This window comes from Condylura cristata, unplaced genomic scaffold (genome assembly GCF_000260355.1).
Source record: "Condylura cristata isolate star-nosed mole 26May11 unplaced genomic scaffold, ConCri1.0 scaffold00019, whole genome shotgun sequence".
In the NCBI taxonomy this organism is placed as follows: Eukaryota; Metazoa; Chordata; class Mammalia; order Eulipotyphla; family Talpidae; genus Condylura; species Condylura cristata.
In genome coordinates this window covers 4,170,566-4,195,538 of record NW_004567120.1, presented here as the reverse complement: position 1 = coordinate 4,195,538, position 24,973 = coordinate 4,170,566, and the positions used below count along the sequence as shown (strand labels likewise).

The 24,973-nt window shown below is 35.8% G+C and overlaps 1 protein-coding gene across 1 annotated transcript in view; it reads left to right on the top strand.

The window, feature by feature from the left end:
- The first annotated feature begins 4,276 nt into the window (after nucleotides 1-4,276).
- Nucleotides 4,277-24,973, top strand: part of BRWD3 (bromodomain and WD repeat domain containing 3) — a 158,689-nt gene continuing 137,992 nt past the window's right edge. The window contains exons 1-6 of the mRNA XM_004685617.2: nucleotides 4,277-4,510; nucleotides 4,636-4,694; nucleotides 4,890-4,919; nucleotides 5,332-5,391; nucleotides 16,644-16,794; nucleotides 19,328-19,426. Of these exons, the coding sequence (XP_004685674.1) occupies nucleotides 4,480-4,510; nucleotides 4,636-4,694; nucleotides 4,890-4,919; nucleotides 5,332-5,391; nucleotides 16,644-16,794; nucleotides 19,328-19,426 (430 nt within the window). The 5' untranslated portion in view covers nucleotides 4,277-4,479. The remainder of the gene's footprint in view (nucleotides 4,511-4,635; nucleotides 4,695-4,889; nucleotides 4,920-5,331; nucleotides 5,392-16,643; nucleotides 16,795-19,327; nucleotides 19,427-24,973) is intronic.

The window sequence follows — 24,973 nt, the reverse complement described above, 5'->3', positions numbered from 1 at the left end:
AGAACTTGAACAGAACAAATTTCTGTCCTTTTAAACTACCCAGTTTGTGGTAATTTGCTTTGGTGGTCCTAGAAATTAATATGCCTATCCGGTAACATTCCAGATTTTTTTTCAGTATAAATCCATATTTGGTTTAGTTTATGAAATTTTCCTTCCATCTCCTAGTAAGCCTTTGGCCACAGAGTTAAGAATGGTGATTTTAATATTAATAAAATAATTCAAAGTTAATTTTTTAATTATTATTTTAACATATATATTTTAATAACTTTCTTTTTATCAAATGAGTCATTATAGTCAGGAAAATAACAGGGAAGTTGTGCCAGATTATTGATTTGTTACTTATCTCGAAATTCACCTCTATTGACTATTTATTAGAATGGATCTGGGCAATTTAAATATATTTCCTTTGTCAGATAGAACTTTAATTTTGCAGTATAGGAAATTGGAGAGTGCAGGCAGAAAGGTTTTTCCTTCCTGTTTCTGTCTTATCAATGCTTAGGCTATTCTTATAGCCTGTACAACTTTTTTCCAGTGCCTGGCTCCTGTGGTAGATAATTCTGGTAGCACCAATATCTTCCTCTGGCAAAGCCTTTTTGGTAGCTTCATGAAGTGCAGCTAGTGAGACACTTACCTGTGAACATCTTTCTATGCACTATAGAGGTCTCATTCTAGATGGTGGGGATTCTAGAAAGTTCCAGCAGTTTTTGGAGGTTGGAGGCTCAGCAAGTTCTATCTAGAAAGTTCCACTGCATCTTTTCTCTTACTAAATAATCCTTAGTTGTGACCTCTCCAAGAAGGTATGACTCTTAGCCCTCAGTGGGATGTAGAGCTTGAGGGTTCTCTGTCTTAGAGGGGTAGTGACTATCATATATTTATCTTCGATTTCTATATTCTTTTAGTGCTCTCTTTATTAAACACTACCTTATTAATTCAATATCCTTATATTGTTACCAGTTCTGCATCTTCTATCATCTCTATTCAAACTACTGTGTGCCTTGTCTCTCTTGGTTGAACCCACACTGACACTGATCACTGAAATAACTATGCCAAATTTTTCAAATTTTCAAAAGTGACACCAATATATTAACATGACTTTCTCATTTTTTAGAGAATTATTTTTTATATATTTATGTATGTAAAAACTAGAGTTAGGCCAGGGGTGCATGGAATGAGAGATTTCACTAGAGACAGAGTGGGGAGCAGAACAGGTATGCCGTGCCCGCATGGCAGAGATACAAATCTGAGCGGGGGACGTCGAGGTTGAAGAAGCAGCTCACACAGTTGGTTGCAGCAAAATGTCTCTTTATTGTTCCCTCCAGCCTCCCTTTTATACCCTTAGTACCAGGGTGTTAGCCTGGGGCCAGAGGAAGTCTCCCTCACATGCCTCACTGCCATCAGGGCAGATATTGACCAGCCTCTCACAGGTTGATCAACTCACACAGGTGGCAGACAAAACAGGATGTTTTTCTTCCTGTTATGATCTTGTGCTTAAGCTCCGGGGGTGGTTGGGGAGGCTCATCCCAGCTGGGACCCAACACAGGTATATCTACTGAAATACACTGTTGAGGGGAGTAGCAGGTAAGATATGAAAGATCAGCTGTGCCATGTGGGTCACCTCCCTGGATGGGATTGAACTGATGCTACAGTGCCTGACGATAGGTTGATAGTGCTGGGACTTTGTCACCAGGAGGCCTCACATGACTTTTCAAAAAGCAATTCCTATGAAATAGCTATAGTCACTGTTATTATTTACATTTTATAGCTGAGGAATAAAGTTCCCAGTATTTAAATAAGTTGTCCAAATTTATACAGTCATTTTATCATCTATAAAAGGGATAATAATAGAACCGTATATTTAGGTTCATTGTAAAGATTACAGTAGAGGGTCTCCCTGGTAGCCTAGGGGTTAAGGTCTCAGTGCTTCCATCCCTATGGCCTGAGTTCAGTCCTTGACCAGGGAGGTAACCCACATGGCACAGCACACCTCTCCTGGTTCACCCACTGCTCAACTTACTAGTGTAATTCAGTAAATCCACCTGTTCTGCTCCCCTCTCTGTCTCTGGTGAATCCTCTCACTGCGCCCCCCCCCACCTTTGGCCTGCACACCAGTTCTTCTATACAAAAATAAATAAAATCTTTAAAAAGAGATTACATTAAATAACAGGGAAAAGGTTTAGTACATAATAATGGCTTGGTAAATGTCAGTTTTTATATGTATATTATACTTGAAGTATAAAAACATATTGTCTGGTATTTTGTTGAATCACTTACAATGAGTTGCTTCGAATTTATGTATCTAGTCAATACTTTTTTCTTAATGGCATTTGTTTCATGAAGTATTGTAGCATAACAACTGAAGATCGGCCAATCATATCCCAATTACTTAATGTGAACACTGCATTATAAGGGGAAAACATAGCCAGAGTGAGGACTAGCCAACTTTAAATGTTTGTCAACAGAATGCAATTTTAGGTCCATTGTGGTCAACATCTGAGTTCCTGAGGTAACCAAGTTCCTAAAGATCCTTCTCTATTTTTAAAAAGTGATTTGTCAAATTTGGACATGTCAACATAAATGGTATATGAGGTTAAAAAGATCCATCTCTGGTCTCATCAGATTTAAGTTTTATTAATTACTACTTCTGGTTAGGCTTGAGGTTAAGGAAAAGTAGGGAAGAGATTGTTTATTACATGTGTTACTTTATAAATCCTCTGCTCACTGAAGACTGAGTAACCAAATGCTAAAAATGGTTTTGCAACAGGGTGGTCCCCAGGAAAAAAGGAGGTTCCAGGTTCCCTGCCCTACCCAAAGGAGGGTGGAGAGAGCAGGGAGGAGAAGAATCTGGAGAGGAGACTGAAGAGGAAGGAAGTAGGATGGAGAGCCAGAAAAGAGACCTGAGGGAGGCACATGGAGCAGAGAGACATGTGAAAAAATGGCTCTTGTTTCTTGGCCTTGGACTGGTTGAAACAAATGTGGGTGAGAGACCCATGGGGAGATTCACTATGGCAGTGTTTATCTTGATTTTGATTTTGCTGTTTTCCTCCCAGACCTGTCTGTCCATTTCTGACCCTTTTCTATGGGTCCCTGCCAGAAGGTGCTTTAGACTTGTGGTGTGCTTTCAGGTCTTGCTTTGGGCCAATCCCTTTTGGGTGGACTTTTACTCCACAGGGGATGGGTAACATTTCATGCTTGATTTAGAAACTATATTCTTTTTTGTATTACACACTGATTTGTATTACAGTTCCTTTCCATTAAATGTCTTATATGTTTTACCTTGATGTCTCGGATGGCAGAACCTATTTAGAGTGGGCAGGTTTGGGGTGCCCCTCTCTCCCTGTCCTAAACAACAAAAAAAGTCCTAAGGTTGTAGGGGAAAAAAATGCTTCATGTCTGACAGCAAATTACTCATTTGTCACAAGCAGAGCCTTTTTTTTTTTAGTTGTACTAACAAATATTTTTGAGACAAGTGTTTAAGACATACAGGTTCACACTGCTTCAGGTGCATGTTACCACACAACACCCATCACCTAAGTACCAATAATCCTCCGCCATCTCCCAACCTTTGCTTCTATCCCTCTTTTGCAGCCAGATTCCAAGAGTTTGGCTTGTTTTCCTCGTTTTTTTTTTTTTTTTTTTTGCTGTTTTTATAATCAGTGGACTTTTTTGAATAGATCTTTCATTCTAACAATGCGTCCAATTGCTCTGGACTGACAACACAGCATTTTCAGCTAGTTAACAAAAAATATTTTAAAGTGAAACACGTGAGAACCAAGTAAGGGCTCCTTTCCTCCCTCATTCACAACACCATTCAGCAGCTAGATTGCCTTCGGTCGGGGTTAGGATTTAAAAAAAAAAGTTTCGCTGCAGTGAGTTAAACAAACAAAAACACACAGCTGAGTCAAATCAGCTCCTCACATGGTCATTAAGATCACCACGACCAGCGAGAGCGGCCCTCGACCGGAAAAGGTTCGACTACCCTAACAGGAAGGGCAGCCGGCTGTGAGCTCGCGTAAGAGAAGCCACCACAGAGTTTCGCGGCGGCTGCCAGAGCGTCTGCCGTCAATTAACACTTCTCCCTCCTTCCGGGAGCGGTTGCTACGCAACCTTTGGCCGGCTAAGAGAGAGGAAGCCTTTGGCCACATTAGTGCCTCTGGCGGCGAATAGCGAGCGCTGCAGGCAGCTCTCACAGCTTTTGCCCTCCCCTCTCTCCACCTCCTTTGCCCCCGCCCACCTCTCCGGCACTTGGGCTCCTCCCTCCTCTTCTCTCTCTCCCTCTCCTTCCTCCTCCGCCTCCTCAGCTCTTGGGGTAGAATATCTATGGGTCGAAACGTGATGCGATGAATCCGAGAGAGACCGAAACTGGGACGTGGAGTGCGGCGGAAGCGGCGGGACTCCTAGGCATGGGGGCTTCATCACAATAGAGGCAGCGCCCCCACCCGCCCCTTCTGAGCGAAGCCCCTAAATCCCCTCGGGAAAAGGATGGCGGCGGCACCTACCCAGATCGAAGCTGGTGGGTAGCTGTGTCCGGGGGCTAAAGGGATGGAGGCTTAGCGCGACGGCTGTCAGTTTCTTTTGAAAAAGCTGCTATTTCTCTTCTTTGCCTCCTTCTCAATCTCTTTTCCCCCTTTTCTTCAGAGCTGTATTACCTGATCGCTAGATTCTTGCAGTCCGGACCATGCAACAAATCTGCTCAGGTGAGAGAGAGAAGAACTGGGACTCCTTGGGAATGGTCCCAATGGGGAAATCGAGGTAGCGGGTTGTGTGGCCCCGCTGAGGGTGAGCGAAAGGCCGGCCTTGACCGTCAGCTGCCGGGTTCGAAGTGGGGAGGGAGGGAGGAATGGGTTAATGGCTGGAGCTGCTCCTCATATCCATGTTTCCCTTTTGCTCAGGTGCTAGTGCAGGAGCTCGAGGAGCATCAGGTAAGGTCTCCCTTCGGGAAGAGGGGAAGGGTTGATTTAAGACTGGAGGAAGCTTACAGCAAGTCGGGCGGAGGGCAGGGGCCGAGAGGGAGGCTTGGATCTGGGCACTCATAGCTGTTGTCACGGGAGTGCACCGGTCTCTCCCTTCAAAAGGGGCAAATAGCGCTGGGGTCTTAACGCGCCCCCTCTTTTTTGCCTGTGGGAAGCTATTTTTCGGGATTTCCTATCTCTCGGCCTTCTCCCTCTATCCCCATCCCCCAGTCGTCCCCGAGGCGGTAGCTATCCGGCCGAGAGAAACGCGGACGCAAAAGGGTCGGGGGCAGAGACCCAAATTGGGTCGGGCTGATGGGGAGCGGAGGTTTGGCCTTTATCGTTTGCTCCCCTCCCCCCTTTCTTTTCCTCCGGCCCCCAGCTGATTCCGCGCCGCTTAGACTGGGAAGGGAAAGAGCACCGAAGAAGCTTTGAGGATCTGGTGAGTAAAGTTTTCATTCCAACTTAACGCAACTCTTCCTCTACTTCCCCCCCTACCTTGTTCCCCCAACCCGTCCCTGACCCCACAGCCAACGGGGCTCTAGCTCGGAGCCGAGTCTGAGAACGACTGCCCCTTCCCCCCTCCCAGCGAGGCGGAGAAAGGGTACCTTGCTCCCTCCCCTTGGCCTCGCTTGTTTCCACCCGAAAACTTAGAAGAATGTGAGTTGCTTATCAGAGGTGCGGAACTGTGGATAGTGAATGTGTTACAAACATTGGAAAAGGCCTTTGTAGGGGGAAAAGGGAGAGAAACCAGGGGGTTATCTTGGGGCACGTACCAAGGACTGACGCTGGCCAATGACAGCATTGGTAACTGCTCGAAGTTCCGGATTAGTGGAAGAAAACTGGTTTCTGGTTGGTCCTGGCTTGAAATACGGGAACTGAGGCCAGGCTTAAGTCTTTTTTTTTTTTTTTAAAGGAACAGCGGGGGCGGGGGGTGCGGGAGGTGGGGGTGGGCAACAGGGGCCCTGGGGGTGGGGACTGGAAGAGGAGTGGACAGACCTGATAGTGGGGAAAAAAACGACACAATTAACAATGATAGGGAACATCGAGCGAATTTCAAAATTTGCTGGTTAGATAATTTAACTACCACATAAAATCAAAATCGCATATCTCAGATTTTAGAGAAGTATTTCATCAGGTAATTAAATTTGCATTTGTGCTGTTGAATTTTCACTAAATAACTATGTTATGACCTTTTTGAGTATTGACAAAACATGATTTTGGATTTACCAGACGACAACAATGGTCATATTTTAAAATAGAATATACCCAAAACTTGGAACTGTTGTTTCTCCTGTAATATGATTTATAAGTGTAAATGTACCTTCTGTTAGGTCTTGACACACAGAAAAAAGGTAATCTTTTTTTATTTTTGGAAGACATTCTCTTGTGTCACCTACAGCACTGTGAACTGGAAGGTAATGAAAAGAGAGAGGAGTGATATTACTAAAGTGTTCATTCAACAATATTTCTTGCAAATGAGATTAAAGTGGAAGAATACTGAACAAAGTTAAAGTGGAACTCTAAATATAAATACAGAGTTATACTTTAAAAACATTTAAATTGTTTATTGTTCATTTGATACTTTTGATCAAAATACTGAAGCCGTGCTAATTGTTACTAAATCTAGTGATTAAATTTTTTCTTATTTTTGCAAATCACAGAAAATGAAAATTGTGATAAGGGTAAGCTCACTGTACTGTTAATGGTGAAAAATTATCTGTTGGATATAAATTATTTCTGAAAAACTGCATGTATTCTTAGTTTAATTTGTAGTCAGACCTTCTGTTGAACTTAAGTGTTGTCAAAAAAGGTGCAAAACCAACAGTAACTATACCAATGTTTTAACACTTTATGACTAATGTGGTTTTAAAGACAGTTTTATACTGGAGTGTACTGAAAATGGTTGTATTTGTCTCTAAACGGGCCATTTTAAGCAGGTGGCAAAGGAAACTTAAAAGTAAAAAAAAATTAAAAATCAACTTGACAGTAATGAAATAAGTGAACAATAAAATAATAAATATATGTAGTCTAACCACAAACAGAAGTACAAAAAGAAAAACTGATATAATTGAATTTCCTTTCCTTATATTTAAAAGCATGTTTTTCTGTAATTGTAATCAATGTCATTCTATGCTTTTTATTTTCTTTACATATACTTATCTATATTTGAATAATCAATGGTATTTTAATGGCAAAAAAGATTCAGTTGTTTTTAACTTGCTTTGATTTGAGCTGAGCTCAACTTCCAGTGTAGCATTTGGGTTACTTCCAGTTTTTCATTATCTTTGCATAATTAAGTAGTCTTTCTGCTGCTTGTGTGTGTGTGTGTGTGTGTGTGTGTACATCGTTTTCCTGGGCTAGATTTCTAAGGAGTTATCAGTTCAGAAAGTCTCATCTTGTAAGATTGTACTAATTTATAATGTCGCCATCCTACATATTTAGAGTAAGGTTATGATTTTTTAATCTTTCGGTGTCTTTGACAGGTGAAAATAGTTGACTTAATCATCTCTTTTCTTCCATGTGTAGTGGGGCTTAACTTGAACCAGTTATTTTTTAAATTGTAGTTAATCCATTTTTATACCCCTACATATACTTGCTTTTTACCTTTTTGTTTTCTTATGCATTTTAAAACTATATACTGAGAATTTCTTCTATTGTTTGAATATAATCTAAAGGTAGTATAGTTTTTGGTTTTAATTTAAATTCTTTATGTTGTACACTTAGGTTTTTATTTTTTCACACTGGAATCCAATATTTTGATACAAAATGCTTGTTCTCTACCAAATATTTCTTTGTTAAGGGAAGTTAGGATAGGCCTGAGTGAGAATTTTAACAGAAGAAAAAGGAATGCAGTGGCTGGAAACTGAGTATTCACCAGTTGTATTGTTGATTAAAATTATTTGTTTGACTTCAAGTCTTGAGTGGCTTCATTGTGAGAGAGATGGGTATTTTCTTGGAGCAGTTATTTTTCTTAAGTGCTGTCAGAACAACGGATTTACAGTGTAGTTTTTGATTTAGCTATGGGTTTTTGGATTGAAATTTAGTATATTGTATAATCTGATAAGGTTACATTGTATATCAGCACTTTAAGTACCATTTAAAAAGAGATTTAAAAAGAATGAAAATACATAAGGGACTATAAACAGATGTTAACATACTAAATTTGGTTTGCATAACTATGTTTTTACTACTTATTTGAAAAATCCTGCCCTTTCAGTCTTTCTCTATATGTACACACACACACACACACACACACATTATATATAGTTCTGGTTGAACTAATTGTACTGATTAACCTGATTTATACAGAAGGCTATTAAGATAACAATAAGGTAAATTTCTTCAGTACTTCATTACTGTTACTACTATGTAGTCTAGTAATCCCCCCTTCTTTCTTTCTTAAATCTCATTTAGAGTTTTACTTATAATTTGGAACACAGGAGAAGGTGGTGTTTTTTTTTTTTTTTTTTTTTGGTAAAGCTACTGGCAAACCACTATTGACATATACAGATCTGAAGTGCTTTTAAAAACATGAGTCTGTGTAAGTAAAATGTATGATGAATTCTAAAGGTGTTTTACTATGGCATTCAAAATAAAATGTTCTAAGTTAATTTTAGGAATTTTTAGTAGTGATGGAGAATTTTGAAGTCATGATGATTGTTTTTGAAGTTTGGTCTGAACTTTTTTTTTTTGAAGATTTATTTATTTGTGCATACAGAACTGGGGTGCAGGCCAGAGGTTCAGGGGGGGTGAGAGGCTTCACCAGAGACAGAGTGGGGAACAGAACTGGCAGATCCACGAAGTAACTGCTGAGGGGAGGGAGCAGCGGCGGGTCAGGAGAGCTCTGCTGCACCATGTGGTCACCTCTGGGGCAGGCGGGGATCGAACTCAGGATTGAACTCATGCTCAGGATTGAACTCATGCGCGGAAACAGCTTTAGATTCTCAGTGCTGTGCTTTAACCTGCTGCGCCACCAGGGAAGGCCTGATCTGAACTTTAAAAAAATTTTCTACTTCTCTGTTACAATGTAATAGAGTTAGATATACTTTTTGCAATTCATATTAAGATTGATAAATAATTACAGGTGTCCTTTCATTTTTGGTGACCCTGTCAACCTGGTCACTATTTTATTGCTTCTACTTTGAAGGTTTACAGGAGTGAGAAACATATTAATGAGGGAGTCTATGGGTGTGTTTAAATGAACTAATTTTGTTAATAAACACATTTCACATATTGAAGTAGTGACTTGGACACATTTTTAAGATTTTTAAATCATTTTATGGGGACTCCTCATAAGACTAAACCAAAGATATAATTGTTCTTAGGTTTGGTATATGTTTTTGCATTCATTCAACATTTTCATCTATAGAATTGAAAGCACTACTTATTGCTTACATTTGTAGTGATATAGATTATACTGCCTTCCATTTTATATGCAGAAGATTTGAAATAATTTTATATTGTTAAGAAAAATTTTTATAACAATTGTATGTTCACTGCTATGTTTAAAAATATATTTAAATATAGAAAATTTGCATCTACATAGAGCATGTTTCAGTTTAAGTTTTTTTTTTTTTACATCTTCTCATTTGATTCTCAGCAACTACTTTAAAACACTGTATTTAAATTTTAGGCATACCTGTATTTTCCTCTCCCCATACCCAGCTCTTGTTCTTTATTTAGTAATAGCTTAATTGTTTATTACAACAGCAAAATATAGAATTATGAGAACAGAATTTTTGAATGCTGGTAGCATAGTTATTGAATCTGTAGGTATGGAAGCATTTTAAGCATGTGTAATTTATTAACTGGTGCGTGAACACACAACCATAGTTAGGAAAGAACAGAATGCATCATAGGAAAGCAGAAAGCATGTCCTGTTTAGTGTGATTATATAATGCTGATAGGTATTATGGCAGATAGGAATCAATATCTGAAAGCTAGTGTTCTTACTACTGAGTTGATTGAGCATGTGTATATGCTTATTTTTGTAATACTTTGGCCTTAGCTATTTGGTTTAATCCTTGGCTTCTATTTATTTTTCACGCCTGTAATGTAGGAACATAATTTTTTTTTAAAAAATGGATTTATTTATTTATGTATACTTTTTTTTTAAAGAGATTGATTTCTTTATGCATAGAAAACCAGAGGTGTGGGAGGCAAGAGGATTCACCAGAAACAGTGGAGATCAGAACAGGCAGATGGACTGACATATACTGCTGAGGGGAGCAGCAGGCAGGTCAGGGGAGATCTACCAGGCCATGTGTGATACCTCCCAGGTGCGGAATCAAACTCTGCTGCAGTGGTTGCTGATTGCTTCATAGTGCTGTGCTTTAACCCATTGTGCCGCCAGAGAGGGCCCTATGCATACTTTCAGTGATTAAAATCCTTTTGGAAATTTATCATTAGTTCTAGGAAAACTGGTATCTCAATGTAAATGAGATAGTATTAAGAAAGCAAAGTAAGGAATAATAATATTCTTTATAATTTTGTCCTGAAAATCCTTTTGTCAAATTTGAATAATTGTTTAATTTGTGTTGTATTTGATCAGTTAATGATCACATGCTTAACAGGGAACAAAATAATAATTTAAAGGCACTTTAATATTTGTCATATTTTAAAGATGCCTTTGCTTAACTTTTCTCACATAGCATTTTGTGGGGAGTGGAAAAGACTGAGATATAGTCTGGAAGATAGGAGATAGTTTTTACTTACTGTCTGACAACCTCTCAAGAGATTTGATTTCTTCATTTATGAAATAAAAATCTGTGCTGTTTTAGACAATTGTGTACCAAATAGTTAAATATGAAAGAATATTTTATTAATTGAAAATGTTATACACATGAACTAGTAACTACTTTAAAAATAGGACAGCAAGGCAATCTGGAGACCTGTGGTCCCAGAATTTGTATTTTCTTAGCTAATAAATACCACTTAAATTTCTTAATATTTTTATAACTAAAGATCATATTGAACAGTACCATTAAAGAATTCACACAGTGGGGTACTACCCAGCTATAAAAAAGATGAAACATGACCATTTGCAACAAATATGATTCGAATGTATTGTTCTGAAGTGAAGTTAAGTCAAAGGGAAAAAGACAAACGCTGTGTGGCTTTACTCATATGTGGAATATAAAGAAGAAGCACAAACAAAACAAATATAAGCTCTTGAGACTGTAAGAGCAAAATATATAGTGGTTACCAGGAAAGAAAGGGAAAGCTTGGCGGGTACATCCGGCAAGTGGGGTCAAATATATAGTGAAGGATGGAAACTAGTTCTCTGATGGTGACCAAAATGTGATATATACAGATGTTGATTTATAATGCTATACACCCAATAGATAAATAATTTTATAAGACTGTATGCAATAAAATTGAACATATTTCAATTATATTGTCAGAATTGAATCCAAAATGAGTATTTTGAAGTACAATTGTTAATTTAAGTAAGAAATAATGGGTCAAAAGATACTTAGTGTCATTTGCATTGCATTATAGAAAAGAAGTTCAGTGTGAAGCTGATATAATAGTCACTCTTTCAAGAAGTGGGAGTCTTTCCTCTGTCTTATAGGGATCCTCAGCCCTTCTGATCTCTTGTTCTGAACTTAATCTGTACATTGTTGATAGTTTTTAAAGTTTTAAAATCTTTTTAACGATTTATTTATTTATGCATACAAGAACTGGGGTACAGGCCAGAGGTGCCTGGATGGAAGGGGTGGAGAGAGGATTCACCAGAGAGAGGGGAGAACAACAGGCAGGTGTACTGAAATACACTGTTGAGAGGAGCAGTGGACACTACAGAAGAGGTCTGCTGCTCCATGTGCGTCAGCTCCCTGGCCAGGAATCAATTGATGCCACAGTGGCTGGTGATAGGTTGATAGCACTGACACTTTAACCCTGTGCTACCAGGGAGGTCCAATATTTTGTATTTTAAATTACTTTGTTGACAAAGTGTTTTCTCCTGTCTTTGACTATTTACCATGATACTTTATCTGGTGTTCAGTTTTCTTAGCTTTTGTTAATAGTATTTCATTATATATAATTATTTTTAGCTTATTTAATCTGCAAGCTGATATTGTGTTCTTTACTGACAAATTTATAGAATGTGGGTGGGTCCCTTGTCTTAGTCTTGATATCTTCTGCCCTCAGGGTTATAGTACTTTTAGTGCTTTCTTGAGACAGTGTAATACAGATACTACTTGAACGGAGATAGGTTTCTCTGGCTCTCATTTCTGAGGAAATTTTAAAATGAATGAAAAGAAATGCTAGGGACAGCTATTAACATTTTCAATGGTGAACGATAAGTCACCCCTTTGTAGCTCACTCTCTTAACTAATGTGCAATTTCTTTTCCACTTGAAATTCAGAAACATCAAACTGGGTACTTAAATTATAAATATACAGTATTGAAATTTGCAGACATTTGTATTTTATTGAGAAGTATCAAGATAAGCTATTAGTAATATTTTATGTTTTCCTCCAGTTTATTTTTAATAATATGTATTTTTTCCATCAAAGTCAGATAATTTGCTGGATGGAATTTTACATTGCTTTTTAGTTTATAACATTTTGGAGAAGCATCTTAAGTATTGATATTTTTTTGTGATGGTGACTGGAGAGTATGTTTGCTGAGTAGGAGTTTCTTTTTGTTTGCAATGCTAATACTCTCTCTCCCTTCCCTATGTCTGTACTGTGAACTTTTACTTTTCCTTCAAGTGTGAAGTCGCACACGAACGTATGCCCAGGTCAAATTGGGCACTGTACTTTGCTTCCTTAGTAATTTGTAGTACCTCTAGACTTTTGTAGCTTTGATTTGTTTCCATTTATTTGTTTATTTCTTCCACAGGATATGGATTCCCTTAGGCAGCAATCTAATCTTCTTTCCACTGTTAATCCCTGAATGTTTGAGTATGATTTTTTGTTTTAATCAAATTATGTCAGATGGTAATAATTATTTCTTCCTTTACAGATAAGGTAGCTTAGGCTCAGAAGACTATGAAACTTTGCAGGTCACATTAAATAGGAACTGGGGATGCTAGAAAAATTCAAATCTCATGCCTTTCTACTCTAGCACACTGCTAGAACAGCTAGTAAATTTTAGAGCCTGAATAATATAGGCCCTCAAATTGATGTTTTTAAAACCTTGATGTCTTTTTCAAAAATTATTTTGTCTGTAAATCTTTAATCATGTGACTTTTTGTACATACCTCCTCTATTTTCCTCTTCCTCCCCCAAATTAAAAATCACATACAAAATATTGCATTTTACTTCTTTAGCATATTTTTCTAGTTTGAGTCTTCTTATTACTTCTAATCATGCTCTTAGGAAATAAAACACTAACAAATCTCTGTTGATATTTGCTTTTTAGAGTTACTTGTTTGATCCCCCTTATAAAAGTCAAGTAAAAAATGACATTATAGCTATTTGAAAATTAGTTAGCATATCAAATGTAGCTGTTGGTAGAGGTCTGGGCCCCTGAGATTAGGTACCTTTGAATTTTTATCAGTGTCCAGCTTTATTCCTTTCAACCAATTATGATGAGTAGGATAATCTCAATGAGCTCTCTGGTGTTCTCAGTTGTCATAATGGTAATAAAGTATGGTAATTCAAATGTTAGATTTGCTCTTTAGGTCAGCCAATCTTCTTATCAAGCCTCTATTTGTTTTTCTGTTAGTTATTCAAATTTTAATTATTTTAATTTTTTGCAGTCTTTCTATTAATTACCTTCATAATTCTTCAATAGCCTTATTAATAGGGTACTGTGACCCAGGGTCCTGTCCATTTATTGTGACCATTGGATTTTTGGGGATCTGTTTTTCCTTCTGTAAGATGTGCATTTGGGATATGTATAAGAATCCTGCCAATTCAAACATTAAGTTAGCTCCTTGGAATTGTTTTGTAGAATAAACAGATGTTTGTATTATACTCTTTGACTTTGTTTTTAAAGAATGCTTTTCTACTCTTAAACTGCTAATGTTGTGTTACTTGTTGGACATTATATTGCAGAGAGAGAAATGTGGCTAAATAAAATATTAGAATATTAATTGAAAAGTGTGGCTTATAATATTAAGCCATTGATTTCATAGCATATATTTATGAATAATTTTAATGTTGTATTTGTTACATATTACATTATATTCACATATCTTTTTTTAAAGATTTATTTATTTATTCGTACAGAACTGGGGTAAAGGCTAGAGATGCGGAGGGTGAGAGGATTCACCAGAGACAGAGTGGGGTGCAGAACAGGCAGATTGACGAAGTACACTGTTCGAGGGGAGCAGCGGGCAGGTCAGGCGAGGTCTGCCACGCCGCCATGTGGTCACCTCCAGGGCAGGCGGGGATCGAACTCATGCGAAAGTGGTTTAAGCTTCTTTGTGCTGTGCTTTAACCCGCTGCACCACCAGGGAGGGCCCTATATTCACATATCTTAATATAGAACTTTAAAAAGCTTAAAAAGTAATTATCGATTATAATTCTTATACCTAGAAAGGTTACTGTTAAAAAAAGTAGTTTTAATCACAACAAATGTATTTTAATTTTAATTAAATGTTAATTACCACTTAAAGTACTCAAGTTTGATTTAGAAGAGAAAAGTCTGGAAGCTTGTTAAGGTTTCAAGGAAAAGCTAGCATGTTGAAACTCAAAGTGTTGTTATCGATGCTATGTTGATAAAATGTTTCTCTAATACTGATTTAAGTACTTCATTAAAAAAATACATGAAAAAATGTTCTGAAAATATTCCAGTGTTGTTACACAAAATGAGTGTGTCTTGCCTATAAGTATATTAAAAGCTTCATACTAAACTTAAAATGATAAGTTTTTGTTAATTCTAGAGGAATGGAATTTTTGATTGGAACCACTAAAAAAGTGCATTTTATCGAAGAGGGTAAAAATCAAACTTGTGAAATTTATTTACTAATCTATAAAACAAATCTTCAAAGATAAGAAATTTGGAATGTGAGTGGATAAACCTTAGTTTACTTAGTAATTCTGTGTTTTGGACTATTAATGTGGATTGATAAAATTCCTTACATAACTAGCTTATAAGTTTAAGATAAAATGCTGACAGATTTCCTATAAGAGGACAATTCTAAAAATTCCATTTAGAGACTCCAATTTTCTGTATTATGCTGTATTATATACTGCTAGATATTTTACAATTTCTAGGGTTATTAGACTTTTGTAAAAATTGAATAACTTGATATGGTAATAAGATGAAGAAAAGGAAATTGATAAAAAGAAAATTCCAGTAAAGTCATCAACTATCACCCTCTGGAAAGCTTTCATATAGCATTTACTTGATGAAATAGTATTGGCTGACATTAGAAGCGTATTCTATTTTCTAGGAAAACAAAAGTAGAAATGTGAGAAATATTGGAATAATTTGGCATATTCTTTGTCCCTAACCAGAAGCAAAACCTTATAGGTACAGATATAAAGTGATCAAGGTAAGAGACAAAAACCAAACAGGTTAATTTGTTCTTCATGAGAATTGATGGTTGCCTAGGTCCCAGTTATCTTGGTAGTTTATAATTGGTTTTTGCAGGAATTTACAAAAGGTAATTGGCAGGAAGTTTTTTTTTATAATAGAATCACTTATTCCCAGAATTCTGAATACATATTTGATTGTAACCACTTGTGTTTTCTAAGAAGTAAAAAAAAAAAATAAGCACACTGATATGAGAATCTAATACTTCTATGAATTCATGTTCTGTTACTTACAGATAGGCTGAAATGTCAGTTTTTATTCATTCATTGATTCATTGAACACATTTTTATTGATTTCTGCTTAATTTAATTCCAGGCCCTATTGTGGATATATTCTAGGAATATAGCACTGAACACAACACACATAATCTTTCTCTCATGGCGATCATTAGGGATGCCTTACAAAATTATTCTTGACCTGGTGATAAGACATTAGTGTATGTCCTATATGATTGTGTGTTTGTGTGTGTGTGTGTGTGAGTGTGTGTGAGGTGGGACACAGTTCTGTTGTGATTTAATTGTCTCATCCTTAAACATGTTAGTCAACTTCAAAAATTTACTTGCATTAAAAAAAAACACACAAGTAACTGTTGTAATGAATGTTGAGTACATAAGCTCAGTTGCTCAGTTCCTCAGTTCACACTAGTTATAAAATCATTAATTTGATACTCCTAGAAACCAGTTCACTGTTCTGGGAAAAATGATTCTGCTTTATTACTAAAATGGCTCTTATAAATTCTAACGGGACTTAGGTGAGGTTGATGCAATACCTTTTGTTTACATTCTTGTTTATATAGAATGTAGACCCTTGATTCTTCATCATTTCATCATTACTACTGAATAAATCAACTACTAGTAAAGTTATTGTCATCTTTTACTTCTGATTTTAGGCATGTTCACTTTTGCTTTTGTAACACTTATGAAAAATTTCCTAAGATTGATAGCTAAACAAATGATTTAAATCATGGGATATAAAAGTAAGAGTGCCACGTCATTTAAATGTTAAAGTATCATTTAAATGTACACAGTTTTTGTAGTTGTTTCTTATATTTGGCATAAGCATTACATATTTAAAATGTTATTTTTTTCCTGTACTTTACAATGATAGTTTGATCCATTTTGGATGGAACTGTTTGATAATGGACTAGATTTTTTTTAACCCAGATTTGTTTTTATGTGCTTTGTGTATGCTTTTTAGGTGGCAGCCAATGCACACATTCCTCCAGACTACCTCCTTAAAATTTGTGAGCGGATTGGTCCCTTACTAGATAAGGAGATCCCTCAGAGTGTTCCTGGGGTACAGACATTACTAGGCGTTGGTCGGCAATCTCTCTTACGGGATGCCAAAGGTAAGATTTTCACAACTTTGCAAGGCAGGAGTGGGGAGTGGACTATTTTTACATTTAGTGATGTTCCCATAGTTTTCTGAATAATAATTTTCTTCTGGTTTTTCTTATCTTGCTAATATTTTTAAAGTTTTCTTTTTCCTATAAGTTTTTAGAGTCCTAAAAAGGCTCCTAAAAGGAGCCTTTTTCTGTAAAAACAGTCACTGTCATAGATATAAAGAATATAAAATCTTACAATCTTGTGGAAAATAAAATTTTGTAATCATGTAATAGAGACCACTGCTCTGATTAGTACAGTATAAATGCTTAAGGTAATCTTTTATTACATTATAATGTTAATCTTTATATGTCTTGACGTCATCCTAATATATATTTCATACTAGGTGAATGAAAATTATATGTAAATCTTTTATTATTGAAAATATTTAAGTTTTAATGTTTGCCAATACTGACTATAAAGCAGTAACATTGTAATATATGGGAATAATTTTCCTCAACTACACACATAAGTGATGATTGTTCTAATGCAATATACAGAATTTGGAGGGGAATGGTGTACACAATCGCATCAACCATGCTATTTAACATAAGAATTTTTTATTAAAAATAATAACTAGATAGTAGAGTTCACATCACTCTGAATAAATTAAAAAGTGACTTTTTAAGATTAAAAACAAAAGAGGTAAGATAACAAACTAAGAGACTGCTACACATCGCCATACAGTCAAATCATCATACTTCAATATTTACATACGTGATAGCAGCATTATTTTTACTGAACTTTGTGCAACTACATTTAGGAGCACATCAAAACAAAATATGGCAGTTATTAATGAAGGTCTAAATGAAGGAAAACAAACACAAAGTCTCTAGAATGAACACTAAAAGTAGGTGGGATTAGTGAAGAATGAATCAATATCTGCATTATCATTCTGTTCCAGTAGAAGTGTAAACTTGGATTGACAATTGTGTATGTTTGGAGGATTTGAGTTTTTCCAACTCTTAATTGTACTGTGTTCTTGGAACAAAGAAGGTCATAATAAATTCTTCTACTCAGTGAACTTTAAGTAGATAGTTGAAAAAAAATTTACTCCTTGTAAACAAACACATACACATACACCAAATACAAGAAATAGTTATTTTTAAGCAGTCAGTGCTTCCAAAAGCACATTATCCCCTCAGTCTCTGTCTCCATTACATAATCATTCCTTTTTTCTGTCATGTCTTCTTTCTGTCTCTTCTGTTATCTCTAGAATGGTCTCCCTTTCTGATCTCTTTCACAGTGTGTAATTCTCTGACCACTAATAGCCGCTTGTATTGATCCAAAATATTTAAACAAAAACATTGCCCCATCGATGACAGTTCAATAATAGTTTCTCTATAGTGCTATTTTCCAACTTTTATAGATTTTCCCCAGTTTTACAAAAAGCCTCATAAAAATATAAATAATATTTTTGCAAACATAGAAAAGTGAAATTAGGTGTTAAAAATGATTCTTAGTGTAATAAATACTTGAGGTATAGCAACCAGTTAATTTCTGTGTTGATTTTATTGGTATACGTTCTAAAAGATTCAATTCATGGCTTCTGGTGGCCTACGGGTTAGGTCTCATAAATAAAAGCAAAAATAAAAATTTCAGTGCACAAAGATAAATATTTGCATAAATAATACCTTATTTTAAACATCTAAAGAACTGGGCAATGGGCTAGAGGTGCGGGAGGGGTGAGGGTGAGAAGAATCACCAAAGAAGAGTGGGGAGCATAACAGGCATATTTACTAAAATAAACTGCATGGGAGAAGCACCAGTAGGAGAGGTCTGCTGTGCAGTATGTGAGTTAGCTCCCTCACCTGGCATTGAACACAGGCCCTTGCAGTGCTAGTACTGAGACTTACCCCTAGAGCACAGGGGAGGTCTTAAATATCTAATTTTATAATTTAAGGAAATATTTCCATTTAGTTACTTTGGAAGTTTTCAGGAGAATGGTAGAATGTTTTTGGTTCAAAGTTGAAAATTTAGGAATATTTAAAATATTTACTTGAATTTCTTTTTACACGAACACAGCTATTTGTAATCTGTTATCAGTTCCTACATGTTTTTGTTATCAGTTATGCACAATAGGCAGGTACTCCATAACAAGACCATGTACCAAGTATAAATGTGTCTGGATTTTACCTAGAATGCTTGTGCTATAGTTGTTCCCTTGCTTATATAGGTATATGAGTAGACATAGGAGTATAAGCCTAAAGATCAAGAACCAGTGTAAATTTAAAACCTCTTAATCCATAATGTATTTACATGAAATTCAAATATACATATAATGAAAGCTTTAGTTCTGGATCAACACAGAAATAAAATATTCTGATGATATATTAAGGTATTGGTGCCTATAATTTAGTGTGTAGCATGGTTTAAACATGTGTGTTTTTACTAATTAGAAATGTATTTTAGAAAATGAGGTTGAAAACAAACATCTGCCTCTAAGCTAGTCAGGAAAACTGTTCTTTTTCTTTACTAACTACTGATTGTTTTGTATAGACTGTAAGAGTACACTATGGAATGGGTCTGCGTTTGCAGCTCTACATAGAGGCAGACCTCCAGAACTACCTGTAAATTACGTGAAACCTCCAAATGTGGGTGAGTAATGTCCATGTGAGTTTATAAATATATTCTTGATTTGTTCCTTCCTGAACTCTGTATAAGCCAAAAATAGGTACCAGAATCAAATTTGAAGTATAAACAAATTTTTGTATTTTTGAGGAGTTTCATGGTTGTTCCAGATTTTAAAGCAAATATAATCATGGTTTTGTAAAAGATGAATTTTTTTTTGTTTCATTGCAGAACTATTTCCTTTTTTATATATTACAGATGTTTTTATCCATAGGGATGTCTGTTTACATTTCTAAGTGCTGAAGGTTTCAAAGATTATACTGAAACTATGTAAAGAGAACTTTCAAAGGGAATAAAAGTACATTCTGCTTATATCTACTTGCTAAACTTAAAACAATGTAATAAAATTTTCATGTCTTTATGAAAACAAAAAATCACCCTTCTCACTTTTAGTTTACTAAAATTTTATGTTTTTTTTCAAATTATTCTTCAGACATCTCTGAGTAAATTGTTATAAAGAAATAGTAGTAGTGGTTCTCAAGAAGCTTTTCATATAGCTTTTACAAAATATGTACAGAAGCAAGGTGCTAGATGAGTAATTGCTACTCTGCTTCCCTATTTTCTCAAAATTCTAAAATTTCTAAGACTTAAATTTTATATATTATCTAGTGCCTATTACTTAGAACTTACTTAACTACGGAGGATAAATAAATTTAGATTAGAAATAGTTTTAAAAGATACTTCTATAGAATCAGTGAAAGGTTCATATAGTTCACTGAAGGATTTGGACACTGGTATATATTGCTTACAATACTCTTCCATGTTGCTAGGTTGGGTTTAATAAGAGATTAACTTTCTTACATTGGTATTTTCTTTTCTGGAGAAGTTTATTTAACCTACATTATATTTTGATCATTTTTCATTATTTGCTTCTAATTTATTGCATCAAATTGAGGTAGGTTTTGTCATTCATGTATTTATGATCAAAATGTTTTCTTTCAGACACATTTTTAGATTTTTACTTTTTTAAATTACATAGTTTTTATTGAAGTAGTAACATTGATTTACAACACTGTATATGATTTAGGGATATAAGCTTACACCTTTTCAGATGTATGTTGTCTCACGACACTCAACTGACAAAGTACCCATAATCCTCCACAACAACCCTTTGCAACTCTGCCCCACTTTGCTCCCTGCCCTACACTATCCAACTCTGGAAGCCTTGATGCTACAGTCTGATATCTAGGGCTTGTTTTTGCCTGTTCCTTTGTTTTTATTCTTTATAGTCCACATGTAAGTGAAATCATTTGATATTTGTCTTTCTCCTTCAGACTTATTTTGCTTAGCATAGTCACCTTCAGTTCCGTCCACATCATTGCAAATGACAAGAGTTCATGTTTTTATTGTAGCTGAGTAGTAATCTATAGTGTATAGATATCACATTTTTATCCACTAATCTGTCTCTTGGCATTTAGGTTGTTTCGTTAACCTAGCCTTTGTAAATGATGCTGCAGTGCACATCAGCATGTACATATAAGTTAGTGGTTTTGTATTCTTGAGATAGATACCCTAGAGTGATTGATAACTAAAAGGGCAGATCTGTTTTTAAGATTTTGAGGAACAGCCATATTGTTTTCCATAGAGGAGAAAGTATATAAGGGATCCCCTTTACTCCATATCATTTACCAACACCTGTTTCTGGTCTTTCTGACACTAGCCTTTTCATTGGTGTAAGGGGGTATCTGATTGTCGTTTTGATTTGCATTTATCTGATAAGTGGTAATGAGTATTTTATTCATGTGGCTGCTGATCATCTGTAATCTTTGGAAAAGTGTCTTGTTTAACTTTTCTGCCCATGCTTTGAATGGTTTATTTGTTTTTGTTAAGCTGTATAAGTTCTGTGTGACTCTCAGATATTAGCCACTTGTCATTTGTATGTGTCAATATTTTTTGCCTTCCCATAGGGTACCTTTATTTCAGTGATCGTTTCTTTTGCTCTGCAGAGCTGTTTAGTTTTATATATAGTCCCACTTATTTTTTTGCTTTGACTTCCTTTGCCACTGGAATTGGGTCCTCAAAGATATCTCTGAAGCCAGTATTGTGGAACATGAGACTTTTCTTTCTCCATTGTAAGCTCCTGGCTCCTTTGTTGTAAATTAACTGTCCATACAAGTGTGGATTTATTTTTCTTTTCTTAGTTCTAGTTCATTATCTTTGTGTCTATGTTTACTTCTAAACCATACTTTTTGATTGAATAGGTTGCAATATAATTTGAAGACTGAGGATGATAACTTATTTTTTGTCAGAATTACTTAGGTTATTAAGGGCCTTTTTGTTTCATATAAATTTCAATAATGTTTGCTCAGTTTCTTGAATTGTTCCATTGAATCTTTGATAGAGATTGTATTGAATCCGTGTACTGTTTTGAGTGACACGGACATTTTAACAGTGTTAAATCCAACCTATAAGAAAGATGTATCTTTCCATTTCTTGTATCTTCTGTTTCTTTTAATAAAATCTTAAGAGTTTTGTTGTATAGTTGTATAGTTCTGTTACCTTCTGTGTTAGGTTAATTCCTAGTTATATCATTCTTTGTGATTTTAAATGGGATTGTTCTCTTGGTTTCTTTCTCTTTTAGGTCATTGTTTGCATATAGGAAAACAACAGATTTTAGTATATTGATTTTGTGGCCTGCCATTTCACTCTCCTTATAAATTGTTTCTAGTGATAATTGTTTTTAGTGGATTCTTTAAATTTTTCTTGTATATTAGTATGTCACCTGCAAATAGTGATAGTAGTAGTGGTTTTACAATTTGAAATCCTTTTATATCTTCTTTTTGCCTAATTAATATTTCTAGTACTCTGTTATGTAGTTGTAAAAGTGGACATCCCTGTCATGTACCTTATCATTGAGGAAATCCTTTCAGTTTTCACCATTAAATTTAATGTTAGCTATGGGTTTGTAATATATGGTCTTTATTATGTTGAGGTGTAGTACTTGTATTCCTGTTTCATCAAGTTTTAATTATAAATGAATTCTTAATCTTGTCAGATGCCTTCTCTGCATCTGTTCATATGATCATACAATGTTATTATTTCCTCTTGTTGATGTGGTGAATCATTGATGGATATGGGGATGTTGAACTACTTTCAACTAGGTATGCTTTACTAAATGTAGTTTTGACTGATTTGCTAGGATTTTATTGATATGCTTTTTGTGTCTGTGTTCATTAGGGATATTTATTTGTAGTTTTTTGTAATAAACTTGTCTACCTTTGATATCAGAATAATGTTGCCCTCATTAATTTTATTTAGAAGCATTCACTGTTACTTATTTTTTAAGAGTTTGTGAACCATAGATATTATTTTGACTTTGAAATGGTTGAACTTAGTAACAGTGATTTGATTTGGTCATAGGTGTTTTTTGGGTTTTTTTTGCTTGCCTGTTTTGAGTTTTTTTTATTTCTTTTTGATTTAGTATTGTAAGTTTATATGCATCTAAAAATTTGTTCATTTTTTTGTAGTTTATTCAGTTTATTGGCTTTAGATGTTCACAGTAGTAGTGATTTCTTGGTACCCTCTCTGTTCTGGAGATATCTGTTGTATCTTCTCTCTCATTTCTGATTCTACTTACTCAATTTACGTTTTTTTTTAAATTTATTTATTTATCCTTATAGAACTGGGTACAGGCCAGAGGTGTGGTGGGTGAGAGATCTCACCAGAGACAGTGGGGAGCAGAACAGGCAGATTGACAAAGTACACTGCGAAGGGTAGCAGCGGGCGGATCAGAAGAAGTCTGCCATTCCATGTGGGTCAGCTCCCTGGCTGGGCATGGAACTAGTGCTGCAGTGGCTGCAGAGAGCTTCATAATGCTGTGTTTTAAACTGTTGAGCCACCAGGAAAGCCCTACTGTTTTTATTTTAAGTGATCCAAGCTATATGTTTGTCTACTTCCTAAAAGAACTAGCTTTTGGTTTCATTAATATTTTGGAATGTCTTTGACATCAATTTAATTTATTGATGTTCCATATTTTGAACCTGCTAGAGGATTTTTGTTTTTCTATGTTCTTTTACTAATTCATTAAGGTGGTAGGTTATATTATTAATTTGAAGTCTTTCTTTTTTTGTAGACATATCTTGTTATATACATACTTATTAATATAGTAGTTTTTGGTGTATTCATAGGTTCTGTTAGTTTGTATCTTCATTTATTTTTGTCTCCAGATGTTTTTTAATCTCCTTGATTTTCTTATCAGTTGAATATTTATTCAGTAGCATCTGTTTTAATCACCAGATATTTGAGATTTTCCCACTTTTTGTGTTTGGTTTCTAGTTTGATAACATGACCTCAGAACACATTTGATATGATTTCAGTTGTCATAAATGTATTAACACTTGTTTTGTTATCCAGCATGTTGTCTGTCTTTAAGAATATTTAGTACACTTGAGAAGAATTTGTGCTCAGCTTTTGGGAGGGGTGGTCAACACTCTGCAAATGTCTGTTAAGCATCTGCTCTAATTCTTTGCTTAATTCTGTGGTTTCCTTTTGATTTTCTGTCTTGTTAAGCTGTCCATTCATGGAAGTGGTGTGGTGTTGTCCCCTACTGCTGTTGTGTTGGTGTCAATATCTGTTTTTAGTGTTTTTTTTAAAATAGTTTTTTTATATTTTGATGCTTTCATCTGATACACACACACACACACACAGATTCCTTAATAAGTATATACCTTTATCCCTGCCTCTTATTTTCTTTTTTACCTGGATATCTATTTTATTTGATATAAATATTGCTGTACTTGCCTTTTTTTTACGAGTACCACTTACTTTTTTTTTTTTTTAAAGATTTATTTATTCATATAGAACTGGGGTACAGGCCAGAGATGCGGAGGGTGAGAGGATTCATCAGAGACAGAGTGGGGAGCAGAACAGGCAGATCGACAAGTACACTGCTGAGGGGAGCAGCAGGCGGGTCAGGAGAGGTCTGCCACACCATGTGGACTCCTCCCAGGGCAGGCGGGAATGGAACTCATGCGGGAATGGAACTCATGCGGAAGTGGCTTAAGCTTCTCAGTGCTGTGCTTTAACCTGCTGCGCCACCAGGGAGGGCTACCACTTACTTTTAGGGTGTTTTCGAGCCATTTTATTTTGAGCAGTGTTTATCTTAGCTCAGATTAGAGACAGCAAAAAGTTGGGTTTTGATTTTTGATGTAAACAATCACTCTGTTTTGATTGTGAGTTCAGTCCATTTACATTTAAAGTGATTATTGTTATATGGGTACTTGTTACTCCCATTTTGCATTTAGTTTTCTGACTTTTTTTTTTAAAGATTTATTTACTTGTGCATACAGAACTGGGGTACAAGCCAGAGGCTCAGGGGCAGCGAGAGGCTTCACCAGAGACAGAATGGGGAATAGAACAGGCAGATCGACGAAGTACACTGCTGAGGGGGGCATGAAGTACACTGCTGAGGGGGGCATCGGGTGTGTCAGGAGAAGTCTGCCACACCATGTGGTCACCTCCGGGGCAGGTGGGAATCGAACTCATGCAGAAGCGGCCTTAGATTCTCAGTGCTGT